Consider the following 24,899-nt stretch of genomic DNA (forward strand, 5'->3'; position numbering starts at 1 on the left):
CTGACTCGAAAACGAGTCAGTATCTGGTGTGACCACCATTTACCTTACGAGAGGTATAAATAGTTGACAGCTATGGTTTGCTAGGATAACAGTGCTAGTTTCCTACTTCTGTGTTTGCAGTGTTTTTAGCTTCTGTTTTGGTATTATGAGCATAGAGAGCAATGGCTGTTTGGTAGAAAGAGCTAATATTAGCATGCTGTTTTCTAATGTTGCTGTCTACTACCAACACTGCATACATTCTTGCCTTACAAAAGTAAAACACTGTCTAAAGTGCAGTGTGGGTGTGTTTTAAATCATTGTTCTGGGCTTGGGCAGCTTGGGCTGCACCTTGTGATCGCCGTTCAAAACAGTCGAGGCAAGCAACTAAAATCTGTTGGACCAGTGTAGTTTAGATTTTAGGGAAAGTTCAAAAAGCTAACAGCTACACACCAGTATCTGTCACTTGTTGCTTTTCTGAACTTCAGCGCTGGTGTTGCTGGGAAATGGAGAGACGTTTGAACTAAAATTGAACCAACTCCAAACCAGCCCTAGCTCTAGCCAAGCACCAGCACTGGCACTGGAAAAGAGAAAGGGGTATAAAGTCATGTTTCCATCAGGGGGTCCGGTTTGATTCAGTTCGGTTTGGTATGGTTTGGTACACTAAACCCCAAAATAGTTTGCGTTTCCACAGACACCCGTGCTCTCACTTGGGTGGGCAGGGCTGTAAAAGCATGCATGTTAAGTCACAGACAGCAAAAGTCAGCTGTTCCAGCTCCATAGTTAGAGAAAGGATGAGTGACAGAAATCAGTCAGGAATAAGCATGTAAGCTTTATTTCAGCTGAAAGTGCTTTTAAAAAAATAACTACATCTTAATGATGTTAACCGCTGTCAGTAAAGATCCTCAGCTGATAGAATACGTGTACAGAGACGGTTTGAGTCGTAATGCTACGTTAATATGTGAGTATATCTAGTCTAGAACAGTTTAAATGACAAAATATGAAAGTTTAGAGCTGTACTGTGAGAATTCGCCGCACTGAAAATAAAGTAAAAGTTCAGCTGGTGTTAAAATCAAGCTAGATTAAATCAGAAATCCGGGGTGCACTGATCTCGTTTAAAATTAGTCTGCAGCCTGAAGTTTTACGAGCCCGTTCAACAACCACAGAGCGATGTTTTCACAGGTTATCTAACGTAAGACTTAGATTAATAACTAGTTACAGATGAGAATGAACTGTTCTAAGACTTCGTATTCACAAAACTTCTGCATTAATTTAGTTTCTCATCCATCGCGGATGGATCAGGCTGATGTGAGCCTTCAGGTTCTGCTTTGTGTTCTTAAAATCATCCAGATAAACGTCAGGAAACTTGATTTGTGGCCAGATACCAGTATCCACAAACTAGGAAAAAGTCTGGATCTCCGTCGAGTCCAAATATTTCCCATTTAGGCAGATAGTCCATTTTCTCCCGTTTTCACCCGCTTCCCACAGCAGACTTCCGTCTTTGAAGCCCAGAGGCGAGCAGCTGAGTTGCGCACTGACGTGACGTCAGTTGCGCACTGACGTGACGTCAGTGCAGCCCCAGTGTTGTGTGTGTAGCTCCAAAGCGTGCCATACCACACCGAACTGAGCCAGACCGTTTGGTGGAAACGACCTATAAGTAGACCATAGGCAAAGGAGGGGTCTGTAATGAGAGCGCAGCGATGTCAGAATAATGGTGGTCCATCGCAAGAAAGCAGCACCAACCATGGATGAGACACAGCAACAGAATGGCAAGCTGTTATGATCAAATTATGAGATCAAGTTAATCATCCAATTTAAAATTTAATATTGCATTGATGTAGAAATAATTTTACATTCAATTAGATGTTTCAGTGCAAGAATTCTGCATACTATGCAACAAATTGTTGTCTTTACCTATGACCCATCTGTCTCATTTCCCTGTCCTTGTAAAGCTCTTTCTAACGTGGACTTAAAGAAGTTCTTTAAAATTTAAGGTTATAATCACTATTATCACTATTATGAGCAAGACTGAGCAGACTTTTCTTACCTTCCTGTCAGAGGTGATGAGTTTGAAGGCCTCAGTCACCTGATGAGTCGTGGCTCCGCCTCCTACATCCAGGAAGTTAGCTGGTGTGCCACCATGCAGTTTGATGATGTCCATGGTAGCCATGGCAAGACCGGCTCCGTTTACTATATACAAAAACAACAGACCAGGTCAGCACTGCAAATACTCATTTAATTCTTCATTCATTAAACTGCAATGAGTTTTAAAAGGTTTAGGTCCTTATTTTCCCTACTTCCCTCAAAGATATTGGCCTGACTTTTATAGATTGATCATAGTTCCAATAACTTCTGTTGTAAAATACAGTGATCTTAAAATTTGAGTTGGGAGGATGGCAGGTTGGCCCAGAGAGGAGCAGGCAGACACGCTGTTTGGTGCATGTCTTCCCCCACTCTCTCTCTCCATATTTCCTGCCTCTCTTCAGCTGTCCTGTCAAAACAAAGGCTAAAAGCCCAAAAGATAATAAAAATAAAAGTGTGGATAAATCAAGGGTCAGTGCAAGTTTTTCAGACTGAAAGTCTTGTTGCAGAAATTTCTGTACACATTTTTCAAAGGAACAACTGAGCTAAACACTCAGCCCTAGAAGATAAGATTAAATAAAATGAAGTCACAGCACACATGTTTTTCTGATAACAAACCGCTGGAATAACATGAGAGACCTCTAACTCTATAAAAAGTAAATTTAGAATGATTTTTTTGGTGAAATCAAACATGAAACTAAGCTGTAAAGGCATACAACACCTAAAACAACAGTTCTCCTTGATTAACTCTTTCCAATGAGCTGAATTTCTAATTTTATTAAAAAAAAACACTCTTATTCAATACATTTTATGTGTTTTTCTCCATTATTTGTGACTTTGCTGACTACCAACCCAGACAGCCGATGGTCCCGTCCAGGCCGATGTAGTTGAGGTCAGCCTTGGCGGCCTGCCGGTCTCGGGGGTCCTCCTGGGTCCAGTCCTGCATGTCAAATACTTTCTTCTGTCGGTACTCTGCGTTGGAGTCAAAGTTGATCTTGGCGTCCATGCACATCACTGCAGAAAAGCAGACACATAAATATTCTGTTTTAAGGATAAAGTGAACCTCTGGTATTGTGCAGCTGGAGAGGAATGTTTGTTTCTGTTTGCAGCAAAGAGAGAATAGAGTTTAATGGCTGGTGATTTAAAGCTGACATTTTAAAATCATTTCTCAGCATGGTTTGGGACCTGTGAAATATTAAAGGAGCATGCAGGAATACTGAAATGGGAAGTGTTTTCATTTAAATTGTGCATTCCCTTTTTTCAAGTTTGCTCATTTATTTATTTCAGGGTTATTTATATTTTAAAATGAAAAGCTTTTATTGCATTTCTAAACCAAATAACGGAATTAAGAAAAGCGTTCCCTTAAGTGCACAACATTTGTCGCATGTATTCACTCAATCAGACAGACTTGGACTGGTAGTTTGGAGCATACTCCACAGTCTGAATGCTGGCCCTAGCAGAAGTTGCACTGTCAACCACCATATAGAGGGTGTTGAAGAATTCCAGGTATTTTATCCTTTTTCCTCTACAATGGTAGTTAAGGCGGAGGGCATGCATAGTTGAGGTGGCAGCCTTGAACTGAAAGCATTGTGGGAAAAACTGATGCATGCATGCATACCAATGCCGGATGAATCCTCCACCATGGGGTTAATCTCGACCATTGAGGCGTCGTACTTGATGAACAGGTTGTATAGTTTGATCATGTTTTCTGCAGCTTCATTGATCAGCGCCGGAGGGAAGCCCATCTTCTGGGCCACCTGCAGGAAGACAAAATCTCAAACTTTAACATCTATCACCACAGTTAACAAAAACCAGAGCTGCACATGAAGCATGGGGGCAAAACACAGACAAGTAAGGCTGAAACCTTTCATTCAGCTGGTCTGATGGTTGGTCGGAATGCTCTCATCCAACCAAGATTCCTGTTTTTCGTTTCATCACGTGTGTGCGAGAACTAAACAGCGAAGCGTGCAGCTAAATAACAGACGCGGGAGAGAGAGAGGTGCAATGCTGGGCAATACAGGCAGAAAGGCACACAAAGTGATGCAGGGCATGTTCTGTTCTGATTGTTTCACGGCGGTTAGGTTGTAAATAACTCTGAAACATCAGGTCTTAACCTCATCACAGAGATTCAGGCTTTTTGTAGGCTACTGCTCTGTCCTCTGTCAGAGCCACAACTCCTGTGACCTGTTTAATTCCCCAGTCAGTAAATACGGGGTATAATATTGCCTGTTTATCATCAGATTAAAATGTTCTCGTCAGTGTTAGTGTCTGTTACCAACAGACAGAGAGCAAAGAGAGAAAGACAATGTGTCTTTCTCATTAAGTCACAACCAGCGGACATTTTTCCCTTCACCTCAGTGAATAAATGCTGCATGTGGTCTGATAAACACACATAAATACCACAGCACCGGCTGGAACAAGTAATCCTGTTAAAAGTTAATGTTGTAAGTTAATACAAACAGTTGTCTGAGGATATTTTGTAGGCTTTGATGCCAAACAGTTATCATGCTGTGATCACAGAAAGCATATGATTGAAGGTAGATGCACACTGATCATCTATGAGTCAGCTGTTTTTCTTTAACAAATGAGAATAAAAATAATCAGCAGTGCCTCATAAAGCTTGTTATGTTGATTTTTAGGGTCATCCACACTTCCAGAGGGTGCAATGAGGAGACTGTTATGGACTATGGATTTTTTTTCTACCTGCACGACCAATTGATTGGTCGGTGTGTGTTGTATAATTTCGGTCAGTGTCTGTTAACCAAGGTTATAATAGTTTTGGATTTTTCATTAGTTTCTAATTTTTTTTAAGTTTTAACCTTTTGCTTTAGATTTCAGTTTAGTTATTCGTTTTTCCTGCTGGTTTCTTAGTTTAGTTTAGTTTTGATTTTGAAAAAATGCTTCATTTTAGTTTAGTTTTCATTAGTGTTAGTTGTAGTTTTTTAGCAATATGAGACACCTGTCAAGGGTCATTCAATTTTTAAGTTTATATACAACTCAAGACCTAAAATTTACCACATTTGTGAAGTCTCCTGCAATCAAATCAGGCCACTTTACTCTCTCTGGGCCTGGGTGTTCATTTCAGACAGTCTGCTGCTGACAAAGACTAAAACTATGGAGAAATAAGGAGAATTTTGTCTCTTATTTCATTTTAGTTAGTTTTGTCAGCACAAAATTTAGTTTTAGTTTGTTTTTGTTTTTCTCATAAAGCTCAGTTCTTATTTAGTTTCAGTTAACTAAAATGATTTTTACCTTTTAGTTTTAGTTATTTAGTTAGTTTTAGTTAACTATAATAACTTTGCGACTAAACTAAAGTAGCAACTAAAGACTAAAGACTAGAAACAGAAGGAAACCACTAGCTGGGCTTTTAGTGAATGCTATAAACACCTAAACACGAATTTTCTGCTGAAACCATGATTTTATCCATCACATCTATAGATGTGGCCGGCATTAAACATACTTGCTTAAGGTTTAGGCTATTGCAGAATAAAATCATATTTTCACATAGCAATCTCTTCATTCTCACCATTTCCCAGCTTTAAATGTTAAACTGCTTTTAACAGCAGCTGATTTAAAAGTGGAAAAGCAGTTTTTTATGAGTTACTCAAAGGAAACCTGCGGCAATTGCCTAATTCTTCGCAGACAAAACCTAAAAAATGAAAGAACATCGATGGACTTCCATCCATTTAGAGAGCTGTGCAATCGGCACCTCTTCTGTCTGTCAGATATATCGAACCTCTGCTCTCACTGTGACAGCCAACAAGCTCAATATCCACAACAAAGAGCTGTGAGAGAAGATGGGAGGATGAATTATACTCCAACACTCCAAAGGAGCAGAGACTGTATACAGTATGTCAGAGTACTGCTCAGTAAATTTACTTACAGAGAGACACCAACAGCAGTTGGCTGCACAAAACACTTCAGACAACGGCAGAAGACAATATTTAAGACGACACGTTGAACCTCAATTAATGCTTTATAGGGGGGAAATAACATCCAGTGTGTCTCTTTCTCCCAGTCTGATCATCTGCAGAGTACACATGCTTCTTGCAACATGAAATCAAGCAGCAGATCATCCACAGGTTTTCCAGTCTAAAATGGCCATTGTACACACAGAAAAAGAAAACTACAAATAGAGTAAGTAAATATACTACAGGGGTTGGACATATGGCCTGTCTGGATGGTCCATAAAGGGATTGTTTGGGATGCCTGACATTATCGATATGAAATTGTAATCAGTAGATATGAACATTTTTGCAGATATTTACAGCTGGTATATCAGCTTTATTTATCAGTAGTATAAATCATATCAGCCTTAAATATCTGAAAAATACACAACTGTCCCATCGAGTACAGGTGGTTGCCTCAGGCGCCACACACTCAGGGAGGTCCACCATGAGCCCTGGACATTTTGAATGATGCCCTAAACATAAAACAACAACCAGACTGTCTACTTTGACTGCCAGATTGAGTCTCTCCTTGAACAGGAGGCACTTCGTGTCCTTTACAGTAAACATTAACGCTGCTGCTGTGTTCAGGATCATCGTCCTGTTCCATAACCCAAGTGTACTTGAGTCTGAGGTCATGACTGGCAGCCAGTCCAGGGTGTACCCCACCTCTCACCCAGTGAAAGCTGGGATAGGCTCCAGCCTGCAATAGAAAATGGACAGATGGATGTATTCAGTTTTTCCCTCCTCTACAGTAAAGGCATAAAAAGCCTAAAATAAATCTTTAAAAATGATTTACTGTCTTTCTGCCTGCAATTTTTTTTTGTTTTACAGCTGTTATTATGACAATATAGATCTCTGGTCCACTCTTGTTGTTTTTAAATGTACTTTATGAATAATTTTGATTTAAACATAAGAATTTCTGCCGGTTTAAAAGCAGTTTGGCAGCGTCCATGCATCTGAAATCTAAATTATCTTGTAATACTCCAGACAGAATTTAAATATTAGTCAGCAAAAAAGCAAAAAGTGATCTCAGAACACAAAATTAGAGGCTTTATCACATCTTTCATAGCATTTTCTACAAACACAAAGCTATATTTATTACTACAAGGGAGGATTTTAAGATTCAAGAGCTTTTTAACAACCACAGGCTGAAAATCTTATAAACTGTTTTTGAAAGCTACTGCCAATTTCAGACCCACACAATAAGGAAAATACAAGCTGTTCTTCTAAAGCTGGGAGACTGGAGGTTTGGTGTTTTCAGGCAATAAAGCAGAATGATAAATGCTGAATTATTTCGCATCTCTCTTCAAGGAAACAACAGGAGGGAGGGATGAAACCTGCTGGGGTGAAGTGAAGGATTTTCAGACTATTTGTGGCTGAGAGATTGGGCCAGTGTGGTTTTGAGAACCAAGTTTTCCTTCAGAGAAATAATAACAGCACCAGACAGCAGCATTAGCGCACACACACACAGCTTCGATTTCTCCTCCGTCCAAACCGCACAGCTGGATCATCTCTACTCTGTTTGTGACTCGTTGGCTCTGTATTGATTTTACCTTGACAGCCTGCTCCATCTTTATGCCTTCCACGATGTCGATGGGTTCCTTCACGATGGCGTCCGGGTTTTCTGCCGCCACATCCTCGATGTTCACGCCCCCCTGAGAGCTGCCAATCAGTACAGGGCCCTAAGGAGAAAGAGGGGGTGATAAGGAGGTTAACATGGGCATTTACTCTGAGTTTTCAGTCACTCTGCCTGCTCTCTGCTCTCTCTGGAGTTTATTTTTTGTTTGTACTGATTTCCCATCCATCACATTTTCTCCATTTTCCCCTCAGACTACTCCAGCTAAAATAAAGTGACATGTTTCTCTGAAATGTGAATAAATAAAAACAGATAAAAGCAGTGTTGAAAGTGAACAAAGTGCAGCATCAAGAGCAGTGGTTATTACATTTCTTTTTCTTTTGAGGCTCCTAAAATCATCCTCTTCTCCTGCAGGTAGGTAACATGTAGCATCCCTGAAGTCATCAGCTATTTAAAAACAGTACATCTTGGTGCTGCTCTAATATGTTGGAAAAAACAGCATGCATGATAATCTGATTGATACTGAGATCAATATTTTTTAACATGATTACTTGCTGATTTTTAAACATGTAAATCAACAGTTTTCAAAGTGTCAGAAAAGCCTCCAGGGAGGCACAGCATTAGAAAACATGAGAAAGTGATTTGCTTAGCTAATTCTGCAAAGTGTGTTGCTAAAATAGATTGATTTTTAGTAACTACAGAGAGCAGATTAAAAGTCAACCATTGCTGTTTACAGAAGGGCAAGGCAATCAGTTGAAAATTAGATTACACTGCAAGATGACCTGCTGCAATTTTCAAATTGCTAAAGGTGAAAGACTTCTTTAACCTGAAATTTGAGTCAAAATAGCAGTTTAAAACTTTGATGTTATGCATTTCATATCATGCAATCATCCACAGGCATTTTTTTAGAATAATAAAAATCCTATTTTTTTGTACATATTTTTTGTTATTGAATATGACAGTGACATATAATTATAACTCTTCAATTCAATAATTTGTATCCAAGTCAAAATTAGGGCTGGGTATTGTTAGGAACCTCACGATTCAAGTTGCAATTCGATTCGATATCGATTCAATTCGATATTGATTTAAATGCTTCAATGTCGATTCAGTAAGAAGTAGAAATACACAAATAACCTGTTGACAATTTTTTTAAAATTATTTTCATGCCCATGTGAACATATTTGGTAAGTCACCTCACATTTTTGAGCAATAAAACATCTGAAAATAGAAATTTGCACAATAATAACTTATTGTGCATATGGAGTACAAAAGTAAAAAACATGACAGTTCTGTATAAACACTGAAAAAGTAAAGTGCATGTAAACTTAAATAACATTTCTGTCCTCTCAGAAATTGTGATAAACCTCACATAGTTATGGTTGGTTGTTGTTTGGTCGAGTGCAGTCTTGGTCCATACAACATGAATCACACACACAGCGACCCCCACTGGCCAGTAGGTGAATCGATTCAGAGGATTTGCTGAATCGATATTGAATTGGGGGAGAAAATATTGCGATGCATTGATTAATCTATATTTTTACCCACCCCTAGTCAAAATCATCACAATTATCTATTTTTTATATATCAAAATATTAAAAAATATATATTTTTCAAATTGTTCAGCCTAGTTTGATCTGATAATGCGTTGGTTATAATACAGAATGATTTATTGCTTGAGTTTGTTAGAAAAACATAAGATAAGGAACTTAAGAAATAATTGATATCAAATCACAATTGCAATATTGGGGGAAAAAAATCCCAATTAGATTATTTTTTTCTACATGGTTCAGCCCTAGTTTCTAGTTTGATTTTCCTGGATACATCCTGATGTTGCTCCATGTCCATAGTAAGTAAACTGCAAAGAGGTTAATGAGAGCACAAGGCCATGTATCTTCTGCATCATATTGAGGAAAAGCACCAAAGTTTGGTGATGAAGCTGCAGGATATTTCTGACAGGAAACTAAAGGAATAGCAGTCTCGCATCCGGCTCTGTGAATGCAGAGGTAACCTATGTGTCCGGGTTTTTGCACCATCACAAGTCCTGATCAAGGCTGCAGACTGAGGATAATCTGCAGATACAGGTCATTCAGAAAGTATTCAGACCCATTTTTTCATGATTAAACCTGATGCTACAGTTGTTTAAATCCATTTCTATTCTTATTAATTTATACTCAGTACCCCATAATGGCAAAGTGAAAACAGAACTTTAGGAATTTCTGCAAATTTAATAAAAATTAAAAACTGAAATCTCACATTGATGTAAGAGTTCAGACCCTTTACTCAGTACTTCGCTAAAGCACCAGCTACAGTCTCAAGCGTTTAGTACACCTGGATTGGGGTATTTTCTGCCATTCTTCTTTAAAAATCCTTTGTACATCAGTCAGGTTGGATGAGGACCATTGGTGGACAGATATTTTCAGGTCTCTGCAGAAATGTTGGACAGGGTTCAGGTCAGTGCTCTGGCTGGGCCCCTTTAGGACATTCCTAAACCACTCCTGTGTAGTCTTGGCTGTGGTCTTAGGGTCATTATCAAGATTGAAGGTGAACCCTTGGCCCATCCTGAGGTCCTGAGCGCCATGGGACAGATATCTCTGTACTTTGCTCCATTCAGCATTCCCTCAACCCTGACTAGTCTCCCTGTTGCTGACAAACACCCCCACAGCATGATGCTGCCACCACCATGTGTCACTGTTGGGATGGTACTGGGCAGGTGATGAGCGGAGCCTGGTTTCTTCCAGTTTAGAACTAAAGCCAAACAATTCAATCTTGGTTTCATCAGACCAGAGAATCTTGTTTCTCACCGTCTGAGAGTCCATTTTTACAAACTCCAATTTGGCCTTCATGTGTTCTGCTTTAAGGAGAGGCCACTCATCACTCTGCCATGAAGCCCAGATCAGCAGAGGGCTACAGTGATGGTTGTCCTTCTTGAATTTTGTCCCGTCTCCACACAGGATCTCTGCAGCTCAGTCAGAGGGACCATCAGGTTCTGGGCTCTTCTCCTTCTAAGGCCCTTCTCCCCCGGTTGCTCAGTTTTACTGGGCAACCAGCTCTTGGAAGAGTCCTGGTTGGTCCACATTCTGGAGGCCACTGTGCTCTTGGGAAACTTTAATTCACCCGAAATGTTTCTGTAGCCTTCCCCAGATCTGTGCCTGTCAACAATTCTATCACTGAGCTCTGCAGTTCCTTTGACCTCATAGCTTGGTTTTTGCTCTATCATAGTCAGCTGTGAGGCCTTCTATAGAGAGAGGTGTACCTTTCTAAATCATGTCCAGTCAGTTTAATTTACCACAGGTAAATTGATACTGGGCAAAAATGGCCCCATGGGAGAGTTCCAAGGCCAAAAAACATTGCCGACAAAAAAAGAACACAAAGGATCATCTCACATTTGCCAAGCAACATCTTAATGATCCCCAAGACTTTTGGAGAAATATTCTGTGGACTGACAAGACGAAAGTTGAACTTTCTGGTGTAAAAATGACACAGCATTTGATAAAAGAACATCATGCCAACAGTCAAACATATTGGCGTCAGTGTGATGGTCTGGGGCTACTTTGCTGCTTCAGGACCTGGACCACTTGCTATGATTGATGGAACCATGAATTCTGCTGTCTACCAGAAAATCCTGAAGGCCAACGTCCGGCCATCAGTTAATGCCTCAAGCTCAAACGCTCTTGGGTTATGCAGCAGGACAACGACCCGAAACATACCAGCAAGTCCACCTCTGAATGGGTCAAAATAAATAAAATTAAGGTTTTGGAGTGGCCAAGTCAAAGTCCAGGACTTAAATCCAATTCAGATTCTGTGGTGTGACCTTAAACGGGCAGTTCATACTGGAAAACCCTCCAATATGGCTGAGTTAAAACAATTCTGTGAAGAGGAGTAGGGAAAAATCCCTCCACAGCGATGAGAAACACTCACAAATGCTTATCACAAACGCTTGATTTCAGTTATTGCTGCCAAGGGTGGAACAACCAGTTATTAGGTTCAGAGGGCAATTACTTTTTTTACACAGGGCCAGATAGGTTTGGATTTTTTCTCTTAACAAATAAAATCATCATTTAGAAACTGCATTTTCTACTTACTTGGTTTGTCTTTGTGAGATATAAGAATTGGTTTGATGATCCGAAACATTTAAGTGTGATAAATATGCAAAAAACTCAGGAATTAGAAAGGGGGCAAATACTTTTTCACCACACTGTATTCTGTTTTCACTTTTGGGTGCTGAGTGTAGATTAATGAGAATAAAAATGAATTTAAACGACTGTAGACTACAGCTGCAACATAACAAACCTGAAAAAGTGAAGGAGGTCTGAATACTTTCTGAATGAACTGTGCAAGTGTGCATACAGGCATAGAAGGATGTTACTGAAGTTAAAGCAGACCAGCTGGGGAGGAGAGAGGCAGGAGAAGAAATTTGTAATAATAAATCAACAAAAATAAATAAATTCTCTTTAATATGAACTATATTTACTGAATGATAAGTCTATATTAATCTGATTCTCTATTCTATTTATCTGTTATTTTAGTTACTGAATTGGAATAGTGCAGGTTTATCAGGAGATCAGTGATTTGCATCTGTATAAATAAACTGAAATCTACTCAACAGCTAAGGCAGGTAATTATATAACACACGTTTACTATTACAGGACATCTCATTGGACGGTCCACTGAAAAATTCATAGTTTTAAAGCCAAATTTTATATTACCAAATATACAACAAGCTTGTTAATAAGCGGGTGACAAGCAGGAGATGGGCATCAGAACAAGAGGAGGAATGTAAAAGACCCCAGCAAAATTTACTGGATGTAAAGAGATCAAATTAAAAACAGAGAGGTTGCTTCATCTTCAGTAATGTGCTGCCATCTAGTGGAGTAACAGCAAACCCACTAAACACATGTGCAGGAGCTCTTATCTTTGTAAACCCCTCACAATGTAACACGTAGGAGCTTATTTAGGTTGTACATTATCCCGCTGCCCCCTGTATTTTCATATCTGTCTGCAGAAATGAATACACAGCTCAAACACGTGTTTCTTTACCTGGAAGGACCTCTCCATGGTGATGGCGAAGTAGTACTCTCTGCGAGGATACCTGCGCTCACAGATGAACACCTGGTTGCAGATACGACCCGCCTCTCCGGTCTGCTTGGTGTACAGCTTTCGACCAATCATCTGAGAGGAAATGTCCCGAGCCTCCTCCGGTCTGGAAAGATATTCATAATTAAATAAATAAATCCTCAGTTCAAAGGAGCATACTGTTAAAAGAAAATAAAACAAGAGCTGCAGCTCCTGATAGAAACACAGGAGTGATCATTAGCTCCTGTTTTTGTTCTTTAAAACATCCTAAAGTTAACTGCATTTCCTCCTTCCTACAGCTTGTTCCTGTCCAGGCGGTGACATTTGGAAAGAAGGTAAAAAAAGAGTTTCAGTCAGCTGTGCCAATTAAAACTAAAACACACTCCTCGAACGCCTGTGAAACCGCAGCAGAGTCTGAATTTTATGGCTTAGTTCTTATCGTGGAGAGCAGATGTTTTAGATTTCTCTACAGGGAGAATGGGAGAAAAACGTTCAGCCTTTATGAATATTTCTGTTTTTTGCAGGATTTCTTTCCCAGATTTATCTCTGTTGTATATTAATATAAAACTCCCAGATGCAGACTGAAGATTTGTGTGCTTTTTTTCTTATAAACTAATTTAGTTCACTTAAGGCCAGATTCGACTGCACAAATTTTTTGCCTCTTTTGGCTGAGTTAGATAAAATGTAAACAGGCTGAATTTAAAGTTTAAAATCAGTTTCCTTCCTGTTTGATTGAATTCTATGTTTTAATGATTAATCCATGAATCAGATCCCACTCTAGGCACTGACATTCCAATCATCTAGTAAAGAAGACGTTTAATTCCTTCATCATTGCCATCCTTAGTCTCACAGATCAATTTACATCAAGGGTGTCCAAACTATGGTCCAGGGGCCAAATACGACCCACAGCCAATCTTGATTGGCCCACAGCAAATTCCAGAAATAAAATGAAATATGGTCCACACTGGAATATGAAACTTGTGCTTGACTGTACTGTACTTCTTGGTTTCAGGAAAAAGTGGTGCTACCATACTGATTCTGTAAACAAACATCTTGACAAGAAGAATTATTGATGTGTTATTTGTGACTAAATTGACACAACGCTGTACATGATAAACAAACTGGCAACCAAAATACTAACAGTATCTTTTTTTCTAACTCCCTGATGCTGACAGCAGCAAATAGCAGTACCAATAATATTCCAGGGGCAGAGCCCATGGTAGCTAGGGCCAAACAGGGCCCCCTCAAATCTGGCATCCCCACAAAACCTGGAAATGATTGCCTATTTGCCTTGTCAGTCATTAAATTGAATGTAAGGTATTAGCTCAGGTAGGCCAAGGAGTCAAGTGCTGCCAGCCCTCATCAGCTCACCTGGTGATTTACTCTAATCAAATCAGCAGGCCGTCTCATGCCGTTTTATTTACACTGTCATTGCCTGGCCATGTTCTGCCGCTCTCTCTGCAAGCTGCACTTGCAACCCTCCTCCACCCCAGCTCCTCCTTCATCCCTGCTTCTGACCAAATCAATGCCATTTAGTTGTCATTGATGCCTGCTCTGCTCTGAGGTTTTTGCTGCTTCTCTCTCTGCCTTTGGCTTTCCTTATTGGCATATGAAGAGAAGGAACATGTGCTGTTCCTGCTTAACGCTTTCCACGTAGACGTGTGGAATGGTAGGGGGATCCCAAAACAGCCACACCGGCAAACACAAAGATACACACTTTATTAATATTGAGAGAAGTTCAAGATAAAATAAATCTCAAATAAATAACAGCAATAAAGTCTATTTGACATCTATTGATAAAGAAATATTTATAGTCACAAACCATGTGTGTTTCTTGGTCCTGAATGAACTAACCATGTAGGAATACTCAATCACTCAGCATATCTTGACATATATTATATTGGTTTTACAAACTTTCATATACTTAACTTTGTGGATTTTAAAGTGGCCAAAACATCCTGATATATTTCTGTCTGTGGCCCTTATTGGAAAGAGTTTGGACACCTCTGGTTAACATGGTCTGTTTTTGGTGTTGGGTTTGTCTTTGATGACAGAGAAAGGATTACTCACGAGTAGACGATCCTAACTCCTCCCTTCAGTCCGCCCTCAAACGTCCCTTTCCCTCTGCCACCGGCCAGGACCTGAGCTTTCACCACCAGATCCTTTGAACCTGAGACACAAACAGAAAAAAGAACTCCATCAGTAAAAGAGGAATTGTTGCCTAGAACAGAGAAAGATGGCTGACGTCCCCTTCATTAAATCCTCACAAACAAACAAACATCCCTTCCTTGACTTGATCTGACAAATGTGTGTTCCTCGGAGCAAAACTTTGAAAAAAATCGGCCACAGCCATATTTCGAGTGAATTAATTGCACAAGGCATGAGGCAGGGCGTGATAACCCTCCCTACCATCCAAGTACGGCCTTACTGTGGGGGAAACAATGTGATGTGTCAGATTAGAAAATCACAAGGCCATAAATTTGTGCCATGGCTTGTAGACAAACAACAAGATGGTACTTGATCAACTGTCATGTGAAAGCAAGACTATAAACAAACAGTGACGTCTGAGGCTGTGAGTATTTTACTTGTCGTGTTTGCAAAAGCCAAAAGAACAACAGAAACAGGGGCTTCACAGCAGCTCAGGCAGACCAGCCCAGGACGTAAGCCGCTGATAACCCAATGACAGTTGTGATATGCTCCAGCCCTCAGAAAGGGAATAAAACCATACTTTTAAGGTGCAGTCTGGCAGGGACATTAAGGTTTGGACTGCTGTTTAGGAAATTAAACATGAAATCTGAGGACAACCCCTTAGGCCAGGGGTGTCAAACTCAATCACAGCAGGGGCCGGATTCTGGATTCAGGACTAACCCCAGGGGACTAACAGCATCACCTTTTTAACCATAAACTGTCAACCTTGTTTCACTGGTAATAAAATATGAAAAAAAACCTTAGCACTGATGATAAATGATTTTGATAAAAAGTTAAAAGATAAGTTTAAAGGCTCACAATCTGAGAAAAGTAAATTTATTCGTTCAAAAAAGTCAAAAAATGAAAATGAAATTGAAAAAAATGGGGTTTTTTTAAAGGCAAATATATTAGAAAGATCATCAAAATCATGAGTTTAAAAGGTCAAAATATGAAATAAAATTTTTATCATGAAATTAAAAGTCAAAATATGATTCAAAAATTTAAATTGTGAGTCTAGAAGATCAAACTATGGGATTGTGAAGTCAAAGTTTGGAGTTGAAAATATGAGGTAAAATACAAACTAGTTAAAAAGGTCAAAATATCACTTAAAAATTAGAATTATAATCTTAAAGCTAAAAATATTATATGAGAAGTTAAAATTATGAGTTGCAATGGTCAAAGTATGAAATTAAAAGTCAGAATCCAAAATTTGAGTCCTAATTGTGAGATGCTAAATTAGAAATGTGAAATTAAAACACAAATTAATTTCTTTTCCCACATTCCTGACTTCTTATCTAAATATTTTTACTCCTTACTTTTTCAGATTTTGTGACTTATCAAGGATATCTTAAATCATCAAGGATAAGTTCACATTTTTATACTTGAGGAAATCTGCAGAGGTCAGACTGATGGACCAGTTATAACAGAAAAATGAGATCATCTTGCTGGCCAGATTTTACTGTTCCATGGGCCGGACTGGCCCCCAGGACTTGAGTTTGACACCTGTGCCTTAGGCTATGTTAGATTTGATAATAATGTGATGTCTTTAAGGAGCAAAGCAGAAAAATAATCCCCATTATTTTTGGTACAAGAAGCAAAACACTTTCTTTAAATGTGGTGCAACAGTCAAGCAAAGTCCCTGTGATCCTGTCATCTTTAATTTAATTCAATTCAACTTCATTTGTATAGCACAGGTGTTATAGGTGTAAACTCAATGTGCTTTACAGAAGATTAAAAACGAGCAGAAAAAGCAATCAGCAATTCAACAAATTGCACCCCCTCAACACGCACACACACACCTCTATGTACAGTGCAAGTCATGTGTACTCCTTAGAGTTCACAGGCAAAATGCTAATATATTGTACTTTATCTAACAGTCAAAGGCATAAGGGAAAAGCAGTGTTTTCAGACCACTCTTAAAAAGAAAAGAACTTAAAGTGTCTACTGACCTCAGGTCAACTGGCACCTTATTCCATAGAGCAGCACCATAGTGGCTAAATGCACCTTCACCTGATTTGCATTTTATTTTAGGCACATTTAGAAGGCCCATACCTGAAGATCTGAGCGACCTGGTTGGGTAATAGTGAGTGAGCATGTCAGAAATGTACTGGGGTGCCATACCATTCAGTGATTCCCAAACAAGAAGTAGCACTTTGTAATCAATTCTATATTAGACGGGAAGCTAGTGAAGATTTTCAGAATGGGTTTGATGATCTTTAGGAGCTATAATGATCAAAGTTCATATTGTAGTTAAAAGATGATTTATCATGAAGGAGACACCAGTTAGACAAATGTACGACTGTTAAACTGTAACAATAAAATACACCAAGTTCTGATTTCAACACTCTCTACGCTGTAATCATACCAGTGAAGAGTGTAAGAGGATATCAGTGAAGCAGCAGGAGTCTATGTTTAGACCCAGTGAGTGTGAGTGTTTTCTTGAACACACCAAACAGCCTGAGATATTTAAAACTCACTCACACAAAGGTCAGGAAGGGCCACGACAGATTCTGAGACAGGGAACGGACTTTTGGAGGAACACGGCTAAACTGTGTCAGAGGGGGATGCAGGTTAAAAATGGACCAACACTTTCACTTATTATTTGTGCTTCTCTTGTTAAACTATCAGGTAAAACATGGTTCTTCTGGTTTTATTTAGGGCATCACAATCACCGTAGATGCTGCCAACATGCCTGAGCCTTTTGATAATCAATACCAGCAAATATGTTTGATATTAGAGATGTCCTAGTTGCTCAGGAACTACTGGTTAATTTTGATTATAAATATGTCATTGGTTCATCAGAGCTAATGCTTTTGGTCACTCTTGCCAAACAAATCAACTGCATAAATGCTTTGGTGTCTGCAGCTGAGAATAAAGAAAAACTATGTCATTTCATCTGCTGCAGGTCAGGCATTCTCCTCTACTCATTGTTTTAGTGGTAGATCCCCCTATGTTTGTAGTAAGTCACTCAGTTCAGCTCACCGATCTCCTTGGCCACTTTGTACGCCTCCTCAGAGGAGCTCGCCACCATGCCGGCGGGCACAGAGATGCCGGCCTCTTTCAGCAGCCCGATGCTCATGTACTCATGGAGAGACAGGTTCCTCTGCTGCTGCTGCAGGTGTGGAGGCTGCACCTGGGACACATGGCCTCCAAGAACACCCGAAGAACCACCGAGAACCTGGGAGCACATGAGATCACACGAAAAATATTTTTTATCTTCATGGGAAGAACACAGAGAGATGCTGAGGTGTGAATTTGGCAATATTTGGATTCAGACACCTTACCATTGCATCTATGCAACTAAGCCTATTATTGTTCTGTAATTAAAAAACAAAAATTCCCCAAAACTGGTGGGGCTGGGCTATATATTGACTTTTTAAAGTATGCGGGCATCGATATCGGTATCGGCCAAAAAGAACTTAGATATCAGCATTAACAGCACAAGTCTGACATCATGCATTCCTAGAACTGAACTGAAACGTTTTTATCATCAGTGAGGGGCAATTTTGATTGCAACAGAAGTCAACATCATTAAAATGCATGAACACATAAACAGATACATGTAGAACATAACTCCTATGGCCTTTGTCATGGTAGATGGGTAGTTGATGGAAATGTTTAGTCTCCATTAGGAATTTTCATTTTTTTATCCAATTTAGCAGCATTAACAGTACGAGTAAAAATAAAGAGAACATTAATACATGTTTGATACCACAGCAACAAAAACACAAGTCTTAGACACTCAATATTTAGCAATTTATTGGTTTTAATTATCAACAACTGCAGGCAAACTCCTGCACACCTTCTAAATTGCACAAATACATTGACAACATGTGAAAAAGACAGTGGATGTGGGGTTTTGCAAATGCTTCTGTGCAATTTAGCCAGTGTGTAGAAGTTCATCTGGAATTTTTCAATAATTACAAACCATAAACTGCCCAGTATTGGGTGCCTGCAATTTCTATTTTGTTGCTGTGGTATTAACATGGGTACTGGTGTTGTTTGTATTTTAACTAGAGTCATATCAAAGTTTAAAATTCTGGTGGGTCATAGTTTTCGTGCTAGTGATGGTGTTCATGAATCAGTTTACCCAACAAACTACAACGACCATTACTACAGCAGAACAGGACAAACAGAAGCTTTACTATCATGTTCTTGTATGTAACACTCACACTGTTTCACAAGGAATCGTGTAGGGAAATTTAGGTTTATTTTTGCCATTTTTTATTTTATTTTACAACTGAAAAATTTACCACAATACCCTAAGAACAGGCATTAAATTGTTAGCATTAAAATGTTAGTAAAGCTGTCCTGCCAAAGCTCATGAAATAAAGTGGGGCACAAGTAATAAGAGGTCATCTGAGGCTACTCCTCCATGAAATATGAACATGATTAAATCACTGCAATCTGGTGTATATCTAAGCTAAACTGTTCTTGGAATGTAAACTGTTGAACTGCATGGAAATGTGGAACTGTTGTTATGTGTTAAAACAAAGTTAACCGCTCACTTTACAGCCTGATTTGGTCCGTTATTTTTTAGATACAAGGACATGAAACGTCACACCATCCGAGAATCAGTACAGCTATCCCAAGGCTGATGATGGTGGAGCTTCAGTGCAGAAAAGCTCTATGAAAGCATGTGATGTTTCATTTACAGCCTAGAAACTAAATTAAACAAAACACATTGTTGATTTTGCTTCCAGTCGTCTGACAAAGGAAGGATGTTCCTGCTTTTGATACAGAACATTTATTGTCATATAAAAACCAAGATTCAGGAGCAGGATTTGATACCAAAAGTCAAAAACAACACACCGGGACAGATTCATTGAAATAAGATGCCAAAAACCCTTAAAGAGTTTAAAATTGAGTCTGTTAACCTGAAAAAACTGATGTTTCTTTATCACCGTATCACTAAGGAAATTATCCTGCCAAACAAAGGATATGAAGGTCATAAATATCAGTCATGACCTTAAAATCACAGCAGACAAATAGGTTTACAGTAGACAAAGATTGTGAATGAATGTCATTTTCTGCATGCTACTCCTTTCAGGAAATTACATTATTGACATGACGTTTATAGCATTATAATTCCTCTATCTAGATATGATGTTAGCTTTCAGACTGAAACCTCTGCCTCAGTTTAATCCATGTTTGGTGTGACTACCATCTTTGTTTCTCTGATCATACCACAGTAAAAACCTGATAAAGCAGCATAAAAATGACCTTCAATGACAAAATAAACAAATATTTAAGATGCAGAACAAAGTTATTTTAATCCGACCTAAGGTTGTTAAAGTTTACAACACTTTTCAGTACCATGTGTTAGTGTTGGCGGATTAATGGAGTTACAGTTTCATCTTTTTTTTAATCATTCAGGTCACTTTTAGCTGTCTACCAACATTCAGCCTGATTGGATGAACACCCTAAGAGAAGTGCTAGTTTATTTCAAAACTGGTAGACTTCCTGTTGGGAATTCACCCTGACAGTCCAGATGTTTATTAAGTTTATGGATGCCTGACATTAAACTCTCTGGGGGCTGCCTCTTTGAAAATCATTAGGGGGCGCTATGGAGCTTCTTTCCCTCACTTCTATTGGCGACCCATACAATATCTAATTCTTCACCAGATCTGATGTGCCTGCCAAGTTTGGTGAGTTTTGGAGCATGCTGGTTGCTGAAAATTGAGGAAATAATCGTTAGGATTTCAGTAGGGTCCTTGCACCCTCAGCGCTAGGGCCCTAACTGTGATTTAGGTTTCCCACAATCCAGAAAACCAAATAAACAAGATTAAATAATTACTCCAACACATGTGATGCTGCACTCAGTTTATCACATGGTAAATGGAGCACTCCCTCCCTTCCTTTACAGCACAGTGTGCTCTCTGCCCCTACCACCAAAACAGCCCTTATTTTAATTTAAGTGAGGAGCAGAGGGGGCTACAGTCAGCCTCCAGCTAGTTTGAAGAGAGAGAGCCTAAAAAGATGACAGCAAAAGCAGCCTTTGGTTAAGAAAGAACGACAGAATGACCTCAGTTTGCTTCTTAGTCAGACCAGGAATAATACAAACTAACATGCAGACTTTGCTACACGGTTGTGACTGCCTCCCAAGGCAACATAAACATTTCTCACACAGAGATATACAGTTAATAACTGTGGTCTTAATATCAGTCCAAGACTTTTGCACTACCAGATCTCCATCCCATAATTCTAAAATGCAGTAATCTCTGTTATTCTAGCTGCTGAGGATCTAAAAGTAAAGAGACCTTTAATATAGCATCTCATAAGACAGGTGGTCAGAGAAAGAATAAAACCATCAGAACTTGGAGATTAACTCCCATGGTATGATTCTGATGTTTTTCAAACAAAAAGCCTGTAATCTTAAATTAGATTGCACTTGATTAGTAAAGTTAAGCAAAACACACGCAATATTTTGTCAGAATTTATTTCTACAACAGCCAGATTTAATGATGGAAATGTTGTCTTATTAAATGAGACACTATATGATAAAGTGTTCATTTAGGGCAGTGGTCCTCTGGTATGAAGACCCTCCACCACCTCCTGAATGATAAATGGCAACCCAAATTTCAGAATACTTTCAACCACTCAAATCTATTTGATGAAAAATGTTGAATTTGGACCTAAGATAGAGCCAAAAGAAAAAGCCGACACAAAGTGAAAGGCCAAGACATGTTTTCAAAGTGTTTCATCATAAAAAACACAAGAATGCAACAAAAGACAACGCTTACAAGCTACAACATTATCTTTCACTAATTTCCTAAGAAAATGAAAAATTAACATGTGATAGTCCAGAAAAAGGAGGTAAGCATTATGTTATGTGTTATGTTAGAAATATTATGAAAGATTAGACGATTTAGGCCCTCACACTAAAAAGTAAAAAACATTTTGTCTCCTTCAAGTGTTGTTTGGGACAAAATGTTGTGATTATTATTCTTTTTATGCACTAACCAAGTAGGGAGGCCTTTCTTATTTTTCTTGATGCTTTTTCCCTTTGTCCTGAACCTACAAAATATTTTTCACAAATCCTTTACAAATACCAGGATTTTAAACGTTGATATAATACTGGAAACAATCAAAATATATGAATAATGATTTTTTTTTTATAAAACAGCAACAAATAAAAAAAAGAAATTACAGGCACTCTACATTGGGAACTTTCTTGTTTCCGGTCATCAAAATGAAAACTTTGCCACTGTACTTAGGCAGTTTAAACCATGTGTAGGAATGGGCCTTCATTCTCAGCAAATGTAAACATTAAATATCATGTCATGGTTGCCTGGGACTTCCAGTTTTGTAGCTGTGATATCAAACTGGTATAAATGGCATTTAATTTTCACTAGAACAGTAACAAAGCTTAAAGTTCTGGTATATTAATACAACACTTACAACACTAATCAATTTTTGAAAATGCTTAACTAGTTGCTCTCAAAGAGAAGTTGCAGACTTTCCTGAAGTTATCTATGGATTGTGTTCAGTATGAGAGCAGCAGATGTAAACTATCTATTCCTCTCTCTGTGGCATGTATGCACATGTAAAATAATGGCAGCTCCTGAATACCAGAGACACCCTGCAGAGCTGCATGTTTGTACATCTCCTCCCTGGTTTTAGTCCCTGCTGTGCTTCTCTTGGTGAAATCTGTTGTTCGTGCTCATTGAGGCTTAGAGGATTTGTCCAGATAACTTTCCCGTTAGACACAGCAGAGGGACAGATGCGATGGCGCAGAGCTCAGCAGCTCTGCTTGGTGGAGGGCTACCAGCTGCCCGGTGTGGAGGTCACTGAGCTGTGGCTAACTATACTGACTGTGTGTGCTATCATCAGAAAAAACTATTTAACATAGCACAGTAACGTATCAGAATAATCTAAGACCTAGTGGATTGATTATTTGTGCGTGTTAAATTAGTATTTTATGCTGGGTCACTTGGTCTCAGCCCTCACCGCGCTAATGACGTTAGCTCTGCGCTAGTTAGCATTTTAGCAAAAACAACGGGATCCCAATGAAGACGAGCTAATGTCAAATTTGACCCTGTCGTTTTTGGATATACTGCCGTCTTCAGGGAAGGTGCAGTGCTGAAATAAACACCTGGTCATGCAGCCAAGGTCCTCCGCTTTATCATGGATTCATACTGACCTTTGTAGCGGAGCTCAGAGTGTTTCTAGCCCCTGAATTTCTCAGGCTAGCCGTCAAACGGCCGCAGATCAGGGACGTCGCCATGTCTCCCTCTAAAGCAAGTAATGACGCGCATGCGTGGTGGACAGCCAAGTCGGCTTCCCCTGTGCTGCATTGCCCGACCGTCGGAAACTATACATACTTTAGATATAAAACGTAAAATCTCACAGTTAGTATTACGTTGGGACATAAGACTAATGTCATGTGAATATCAGCATCAGACAGAGAACTTCATGTTATCGGATAATTTCTGTGAAATAGTTTTAAGTATTTTTTTTTAAATGAAAGACTTGAACAACAGTGTACCTTTCCACTGATGAACCTTGTTTCAGCGTGAATCATCTATGTAATCTGTCTACTAAACTAAATCAGAAACGCACTGCAATTATTGGCAGCTTTCTGTTTTGTGCTTAAAGTTAGAAGATACTAAATTAATTTAGGACAAACTACCCATTGTGAGTTAACAAGGAGTCATTGAATGCAGCACTGTTATGGCCTTGGCACGGTGTAAATATAGCCTTAAACTGCCCTTTAACCTAAACTCTTCAGTCATTAAAGCAATAAAATATCTAATAAGTTAATCAAATGAACTTTACACTAGGCACATTTCACAATATTTTAATTCTAAGGATGATTAATGTTGAGTTTTATTAACTGCTTTCTGTTTTGTCTGAATGTTATTCATTCATGTTTCTAAGGTTTTTGTCTTTACTTTTTTTCTGTAAAAGGCATTTTAAGAATGTTCAAAGAAAAGAGACATAGGAGGGAAACAAAACTAAATACAACCTGTCTGACAAAGTGAAGTAGGGTAAAAGATCTCAAAAAGCAACACATCATACTACCATCTAAAGAAATTCAAGAACAGATGAAAAAGAAAGTCACTGACATCTATCAGTCTGGAAAGGGTTACAAAGACATTTCTGAGGCTCTGGGACTCCAGCCAACCATGCTGAGAGCCATTGTCCACAAATGGAGAAAACTGTGAACAGTGGTGAACCTTCCCAGGAGTGGCTGGCCAACCAAAGTGACTCCAAGAGCGCATGGACGATTCATCCAGGAGGTCACAAGAGAACCCAAAACATCTAAAGAAATGCAGGCCTCACTGACTCGGTGAAGGTCAGAGCACATGATTCAGCAGTAAGAAAGAGACTGGGCAACAATGGCATCATGGGAGAGTTCCAAGGTCAAAACCACTGCTGACAAAAAATAACACAAAAGCTCGTCTCACATTTGAAAACATATAAACTTCCAGATGATCCCCATGAATTTCGGGAAAATATTCCGTTGACTGACCAGACAGAAAAGGAACTTTCTGGAAGGTGTGTGTCCCATTCCATCTGGAGTAAAACTAACACAGCATTTCATCAAAAGAACGTCAGACATGAAAGTGGTAGTGTGGTGGTCTAGAACAGGACCTGGACTACTTGCTGTGATTGATGGAACAATGAATTCTGCTCTCTAACCCTGAAGTATGTCCAGCCTTCAGGTCATGACCTCAAGTTCAAGCACACTTTTGAATGGAGCAGGACAATGATACCAAACACACCAGCAAGTCCACCTCTGAATAAAAAATTAAGGTTCTGGAGAGGCCTAGACAAAGTCTGAACTTTAATATGATTGAGTTGCTGTTTAAAACAGTAACTGGCAATGATACACTCATCACCAGTCATCCCAAACACTTGATTTCAGTCATTGCTGCCAAGAGTGGTACAACCAGTTGTTAAGTTCAAAGGAATTACTTTTCCACATAGGGCCAGGTAGGTTTGCATGGCTTGTTTTCTCTTAATAAATAACATAATTAAAAACTCACTTTTATAATTCATCTGATTATCTTTGTTCAGCATCAAAATTTCAAAAAATTACCTGAGGT

General features: G+C 39.1%; 1 protein-coding gene across 1 annotated transcript in view; it reads right to left on the reverse strand.

Annotated features, from left to right (window-relative positions):
- The window catches only part of sucla2 (succinate-CoA ligase ADP-forming subunit beta), a 33,242-nt gene extending 10,156 nt beyond the window's left edge, over positions 1–23,086 (reverse strand). Inside the window, exons 1-8 of the mRNA XM_041806892.1 lie at positions 22,991–23,086; positions 17,830–18,025; positions 14,731–14,830; positions 12,625–12,787; positions 7,562–7,690; positions 3,677–3,815; positions 2,911–3,072; positions 2,024–2,166 (exon numbers count right to left, since the gene is read on the reverse strand). Coding sequence (XP_041662826.1) covers positions 2,024–2,166; positions 2,911–3,072; positions 3,677–3,815; positions 7,562–7,690; positions 12,625–12,787; positions 14,731–14,830; positions 17,830–18,025; positions 22,991–23,074 — 1,116 coding nt within the window. The 5' untranslated portion in view covers positions 23,075–23,086. The remainder of the gene's footprint in view (positions 1–2,023; positions 2,167–2,910; positions 3,073–3,676; positions 3,816–7,561; positions 7,691–12,624; positions 12,788–14,730; positions 14,831–17,829; positions 18,026–22,990) is intronic.
- Positions 23,087–24,899: the final 1,813 nt, after the last annotated feature.

Source organism: Cheilinus undulatus, linkage group 15 (genome assembly GCF_018320785.1).
Source record: "Cheilinus undulatus linkage group 15, ASM1832078v1, whole genome shotgun sequence".
NCBI classification, from domain to species: domain Eukaryota; kingdom Metazoa; phylum Chordata; class Actinopteri; order Labriformes; family Labridae; genus Cheilinus; species Cheilinus undulatus.